General features: G+C 49.6%; 1 protein-coding gene across 1 annotated transcript in view; it reads left to right on the top strand.

Moving 5' to 3' along the window:
* Window positions 1–473: 473 nt before the first annotated feature.
* LOC104509385 (activating molecule in BECN1-regulated autophagy protein 1-like) overlaps window positions 474–7,065 on the top strand; it is a 31,824-nt gene continuing 25,232 nt past the window's right edge. The window contains 7 exon segments of the mRNA XM_010151317.1: window positions 474–728; window positions 983–1,041; window positions 1,776–1,959; window positions 2,635–2,807; window positions 5,105–5,171; window positions 5,748–6,837; window positions 6,840–7,065. The exon segment at window positions 6,840–7,065 is cut by the window's right edge and continues 4 nt beyond it. Coding sequence (XP_010149619.1) covers window positions 594–728; window positions 983–1,041; window positions 1,776–1,959; window positions 2,635–2,807; window positions 5,105–5,171; window positions 5,748–6,837; window positions 6,840–7,065 — 1,934 coding nt within the window. The 5' untranslated portion in view covers window positions 474–593.

Here is a 7,065-nt window from a genome sequence, read left to right as displayed (position 1 = left end):
GGCTGCAGAAATGTCAAAATTGAGCCTCGTTAATGGAAAAAGGTAGCAAAAGCTGTGGGAGAAGATAGATTTTTCTCTGAATTCTAGACTTTTGGAATTTAAAGCTCTTACTTCATCTACAAGAAAGCTGGAGCGGAACTTTTTACAAGGGCATGTAGTGATAGAACAAGGGGTAATGGCTTTCAAGTAAAAGCGAGTAGATTTAGACTATATATATGGAACAAATTATTCTCTGTGAGGGTGGTGAAGCACTAGAACAGGTTGCCCAGAGAAGTTGTGGATGGCCCATCCCTGAGAGTGTTCAAGGCCAGGCTGGATGAGGCTTTGAGCAACCTGGTCTAGTGGAAGGTGTCCCTGCCCATGGCAGGGGGGGTGGAACTAGATGATCTTTAAGGTCCCTTCCAACCTTAACCATTCTGTGATCTACATGATCAAGGTAAAAGCTGCCTTTCTTATCATTCTCTTCTCTTTCTAGGTTTCCATGAAGATAAACAACTGAGATGTGGATAGCCTGTTTATAGCTTGGTGGTGGTTGTCATCTGGAATCTGCTGGTGTCTCCTCCCAGAAGTTGGTGTAGCGGCTGCTGAGAGCCATGAAGGTTGTACCAGAGAAGAATGCTGTTCGCATCCTGTGGGGTAGGGAACGGGGTACCCAAGCCTTGGGTGCTCAGAGGCTCCTGCAGGAGTTGGTGGAGGATAAAACTCGATGGATGAAATGGGAAGGCAAGGTAAGGTTGTGGGACAGAGGTGCATAGCTTGATCTTGGAGTGGGGAAAGGGAGGCAGGGGTTTGAAAATCATTGTCTCATGATTGTCCATTTGATGTGCTATACTTGATGTGCTGTCTGGCTCTGTTCAGTTCCTGCAGTGATGTGATACTAGATATGTTCCTGCAGCGGGTTCCCCTTGTTGTCTGTGTGGCTTACAGTTCAAGTATGATCATATGACACTTGCAACACTTCCTGCTTTGTTGGCTTTTTCAGAAAGTTGAGTTACCAGACAGTCCACGCTCCACCTTCTTGCTGGCGTTTAGTCCAGACAGGTAATTAACTCCTAGTTTGTTCCCTGTTTCAACAGTCTCCTTAGGCTTACAAAAGTGATGGAGGCTTGTGCCCGTTGAGTTCACCAGTCTTGAATAGCCTAGCAAAACTCCTGGTTCCTGATATGCATGGATAGAACATGTGCACCTTCCTCATCTCACAGCCTCGAGCGTAATTGGTATTTAATTTCTGAGGTACCCACGCGATACATAGTTCTAAGGCAAAGGGATCTCTGCAGCCACCATGGGATTTCATAAGAAGCAGGAGGGAGTAAAGGGTGTTTCAGCACAACATGCCAAGTGATGTGGCACACCCACTGGGATATCTAAGACTAAAGAACAGAGCAGAATGATGCGTGTATTGGCAGCAGAAATGGAGGCGGGATCTCTCTTGGCGTCACTTGATTTGACGGTGGTTGAGATGGTATGGAGAAACGGGAATATTTATTTGCCCCGAACTGTCACTCGGGAGTTCCTTCTGAGCTGCATGTTCACTCTGACTTTTAAGGTCAAGTTTGTGCTTGCAGATCAGATGAGCTCATGTTTGCATGGACCCTGAAATCTGGCTACAGGAATCTTGGTGGCCACTGGTGAATCAGTAGCCTCTTACCCTTTGAGCTGTGTGGGAGAGCTGCTGGGTTAGGTGTGAAGAAACCCTGTTGAGATGAAGCTAACCATGGTCTGTTTTTGCTGTACTTTGCTCGCGCTAATGTTTGTCCTGCCTTCTGCATCCCCAGGACCCTAATGGCTTCCACGCACGTGAACCACAACATCTACATCACAGAAGTGAAAACAGGCAAATGTGTTCATTCCTTGGTTGGACATCGCCGCACTCCCTGGTGTGTCACCTTCCATCCCACCATCCCAGGCCTCATTGCTTCAGGATGTCTAGATGGGGAGGTTAGAATTTGGGATTTACACGTAAGTGTTTCCTGAAACTTATGTGCCCTTGGTATTTGGTGGGTGGTGACTTTTTTTCAGTCTGAGTTTGTTTCCCAAATGTTGCCTGATAAGGAGAGCTGTTTGGAAGCTTTGCTGGGACCTGTCTCTAAAAACACAGAACAGATCACAGCCATTCTTCTCTGTCTATAGAGAAGGTGACAGATACCTCATTCAGTCCCACCGGGTAGGTTATGCTCCTTAGCTGTGCCTGTTTATTTGATTAGAGCGGTACTGAGAATGCTGGAGAACTTTGTGCAAGGTGCCTGTTTAGCTTACGTGAAAGACGTGCCATTTCTCATTCCACCAAGCGTATCTGAACTCTTCATTAGGGAACCTGCTGCTCTGCCAGTTCTACTTAGTCTGGTGATTGGCACAGAGACAAAACACGTATACTTACCTGGTCGCTTTGAAATGCAGCATTTTTACGGGCTGTTTGAGTCACTTACCTACAAAAATACACCTGTGGTCATTGCCGCAAGCTGCGCTGTGTTATGTGATATGACACGTGACCTCGCATGAGAGCAGCTCTTGTTGCCAAGAAAGCGTGCCACTTCCATGCCCTAGGCATAGTCTTGGAGAGATGGCACATACATGGAAACCTAACGATCTCAAACTTTGTGATAAACTGCTTGTGATTCTCGATTCCTCACGCAGGGTGGAAGCGAAAGCTGGTTCACAGATAGCAACAATGCCATTGCATCGCTTGCGTTTCATCCTACGGCTCAGCTCTTGCTGATTGCAACTGCCAATGAGATACATTTCTGGGACTGGAGTCGTCGGGAGCCTTTTGCAGTGGTGAAAACAGCCAGCGAAATGGAGCGGGTTAGGTAAGTTCCTCTTTTCAGGGGAGGAGAACAGTTGTATGTGAAAAGTCGTCAGATTTGGGGAATGTGGGGGATTCCTCTGGGATGCTGCACCCTCTGTGCTGAGGCAGTGAAGAGAAGCATTGTTTGCAGCTGCTTGACTCAGCTGGTAGAAACACAGTTCTGTGTGTGGGCAGGGGAAAAAAAAAAAGGCAATTGGAAATAATATATCAGGAATATATCCATGGGTCCTGAAAGTACTGGTGGTTGGGGTTGCAAAACCTCTATCCATCATATTTGAAAAATCATGGCGGTCTGGTGAAGTTCCCGCTGACTGGAAAAGGGGAAACATAACCCCCATCTTTAGAAAGGGAAAAAAAGAGGACCGGGGAAACTACAGACTAGTCAGTCTCACCTCTGTGCCCAGCAAGATCATGGGCCAGATCTTCCTGGAAACCATGCTAAGGCATATGGAGAATGAGGAGGTGATTGGTGACAACCAGTGTGGCTTCACCAAGGGCAGATCGTGTCTGACTGATACGGTGGTCTTTTACAATGGGGTCACGACCTTGGTGGAAAGAGGATGGCAACTGATGTCATCTACCTGGACTTGTGCAAAGCCTTCGATATTGTACCACCTGACATCCTTGTCTCTAAACTGGAGAGACATGGATTTGACGGATGGACCGCTTGGTGGATAAAGAACTGGCTGGATGGTCGCACTCAGAGAGTGGTGGTCAACGGCTCAACGTCCGAGTGGAGATCAGTGACAAGCAGCGTTCCTCAGGGGTCAGTGTTGGGGCCTGTGCTGTTTAACATCTTTGTCAGTGACATGGATGACGGCATCGAGTGCACCCTCAGCAAGTTTGCCCACAACACCAAGCTGTGTGGTGCAGTTGACTTGCTGGAGGGAAGGGATGCCATCCAGAAGGACCTTGGCAGGCTGGAGAGGTGGGCCACTGCCAACCTCATGGAGTTCAACAAGGCCAAGTGCAAGGTCCTGCACTTGGGTCAGGGCAATCCCAAACACAAGTACAGGCTGGGTGGAGAGTGGATAGAGAGCAGCCCTGAGGAGAAGGACTTGGGGGCACAGTTGGATGAAAAGCTGAACATGAGCCGGCAGTGTGCGCTGGCAGCCCAGAAAGCCAACCGTATCATGGGCTGTATCCAGAGAAGTGTGGCCAACAGGTCGAGGGAGGGGATTCTGCCCCTGTACTCTGCTCTTATGAGACCGCACCTGGAGTGCTACGTCTGGCTGTGGGGCCCTCAACGTAAGAAGGGTATGGACTGGTTGGAGCGAGTCCAGAAGAGGCCACGAAGATGACCAGAGGGCTGGAGCACCTCTGCTATGGGGACGGGCTGAGAGAGTTGGGCTTGTTCAGCCTGGAGGAGGCTCTGGGGAGACCTTCTAGCACCTTCCAGTACCTGAAGGGGCCTACAAGGAAGCTGGGGGGGGACTTTTGACAAGGGCCTGTAGTGACAGGACAAGGGGGAATGGGTTTAAATTGAAAGTGGGGAGGTTTAGTTTAGATATGAGGAAGAAATTCTTCATGGAGAGGGAGGCGAGGCACTGGAACAGGTTGCCCAGAGAACAACCTGTTGTGGATGTCCCATCCCTGGCTGTCTTCAAGGCCAGGCTGGGTGAGGGTTTGAGCAACCCGGGAAGGTGTCCCTGCCCATGACAGGAGGTTGGAACTAGATGGTCTTTAAGGTCCATTCCAACCCCAACCATTCTGTGATTCTGTGATCAGCTTGGTTGTTCTTATGTATCATTGGACATTTGTCCCGTAAATGCCCACAATCTATTTCATGTTTGTATGTAAGCTTAGTAATTAAACTTTTCAGCCATAAGAACAAGACAACACAGAAATTGCTTGAAGAGAGTGCTGAGCTATTACTTTGATGCAGTTATAGAGGAATCTGCATTGCTGGAAACTTGATGCCTTATTTTCAGCAATTTAAAGTAAGACAATGATGTAACATTCTAGGCAAGTTAATCTCTCCCTTTGTACCAAACTCTGATTTGCAATACATATGTACGTATTCCTTAAAATTTCCTGGCTATTTCAATTGATACAGCAGTATTTGCTTCCAGCTTTTGTCTTCTGTATAATGTAGCTGCAGTCTCAGCTAGATAAGTATGTTTTCTTCTTCTTGATTCATAAACTTTTTGACATCCTTCAGAAGAAGTTGATGATAAGGTAGTTATGTTCTCATTGCACATATTTCACGTGGGGTTTTCATCCCTGCTGTGTCCAGCTTCCTGTGTCAGTGTGGAATGTAAACTGATGATTAATGCTCTGGCTCTGCTTCTGTTTTAGGCTGGTACGGTTCGATCCCTTGGGACACTACTTGCTCACAGCAATTGTTAACCCTTCTAACCAGCAGGTAAGGGGAACGTCAGTACCTATATTGACAGGGTAATTAAAAGATGCTCTAAATACATTAACCTTAGTCTGTTCCTAAGCAGCCTTGTGCTTTTCTGAAAACCTGAAGTCTTCCAAAGCAGAGTTCTGTCTCCCATTCTGTCTCCCCCATGAATGTTCTTGTGTTATGTGCAGGGCTATTTAAGAGCTCTCCAGAGTATGTTTGTTTTGCCCTCACTGTCTCATAGTGGTGGGACAGATGTCCCAGTGGCCCTTCTCTTTCAGTTCTGTTGTGACATTCTGCTGGATTTGAAGGTACGCAAGGTATTAACAGTGCTCCCCACAGCTGCTGACCCTCAGATGCTGATGTTTCTGTTTGCATGAACAGTGTGTTGTCAGAGCTCACTGAGCTGCAGGAAGAGGTTGTCTGGATCCATAAAATGAACTTTGAAATAGCTTCAGCTGGTTTCCTGTAAGGCAAGGCCTCAAGCAAGAGACTTACCCTTTCATCTGTCTGGGATGGTAGTTGACTTTCTGCTGTTTATTTGGAGGTATAAGACTTTGCTGGGAGGTGACTGAACTTTGTCTCCTTCTGCAGAGTGATGAGGAAGTGGAAATCTCCGTGGACAGCACAGAGATGCCGCATTATCGCCAGCGCGCTATCCTTCCGTCTCAGCCTGTGAGGCGCACACCCCTCCTCCACAACTTCCTGCATATGTTGTCCTCCCGCTCCTCTGGCATACAGGTGGGAGAGCAAAACAGTGTTCAAGACTCAGCTACCCCATCCCCTCCACCGCCTCCACCACCACCACCTCCGCCTCCAGCCAGTGAGAACACAAGGGCATCTGTCTATAACAGGCTCCGGGAGCGTGTCGGCTATCCCACAGCAGAGTGCTGCCAGCACCTGGGGATGTTGTGCCTTTGCAGCCGATGCTCTAGTGCAAGACTTCCTTCTTCTCTCTTCCCACACCAGGAAAACGCACCCTCCACGTCTTCTGGGGCCACTGGCACTTCCTTCTCCTCTGTGCAGACAGAGCCTTATCAACCCCCAGAGCAGGCATCCGTAGCGCAGGAGGAGCAGGGGATTCTTAACAGGCCCTCTGCTTTCAGCACAGTCCAGAGCAGCACTGCTGGCAACACCCTACGCAACCTTAGCCTGGGCCCCACGCGGCGGTCCCTCGGCGGGCCCTTGGCAGGCCACCAGTCCCGGTACCAACCGTCTGCGAGAGAGATGGCTGCAGGCTTAGGCGGGTCTGACTGGTCCAGGACAGTGCTGAACATGAGCGCTCGGTCAGAGCTGGAAGTCATGCCTCCCCCTAGGACCAGTGCCTCCTCTGTGAGCTTGCTGTCGGTGCTGAGACAGCAGGAGGGAGGTTCCCAGGCATCGGTCTATACCTCTGCAACAGAAGGGAGGGGCATTTTGGCCCCCAGGGCTGAGGCGGACAGTGGTAGTAGCGCTGGCTCGAGCAATCCGGCCAGCATCCGGAATGAGCTCCAGTGTGATTTGAGGCGATTCTTCCTGGAATATGACCGGCTTCAGGAGTTAGATCAGGGGATTGGTGGGGAGCCCAGCCAGTCGCAACAGGCTCAAGAAATGCTCAACAACAACATTGAGCCTGATCGGCCGGGTCCCTCCCATCAGCAGACTCCACACAGCAGTGAAAACAATTCCAATTTGTCCCGGGGTCACCGAACCGCTGTCGCGCTTGTCATAACCTGCTGACCTTTAACAATGACACGCTGCGCTGGGAAAGAAGCACGCCTAGCTACACACCAGGGCAGGTCCAAAGCACGTTTGAGGGTGTGCCTCCAAGTACCAGCCAGGTGCAGCCTGCAGAGAGAACCGAGGGCAGAGCTCCTGCCTCTAGCAGGCTGCAGCTGGGCAGCTCTTCCACCCCACAGGAGGAGAGGACCGT

The sequence above is a fragment of the Eurypyga helias genome, unplaced genomic scaffold, assembly GCF_000690775.1.
Source record: "Eurypyga helias isolate BGI_N326 unplaced genomic scaffold, ASM69077v1 scaffold2475, whole genome shotgun sequence".
NCBI lineage: Eukaryota > Metazoa > Chordata > Aves > Eurypygiformes > Eurypygidae > Eurypyga > Eurypyga helias.
Note: the sequence above shows the minus strand (reverse complement) of the source record. Positions and strands in the feature narration are given on the sequence as shown.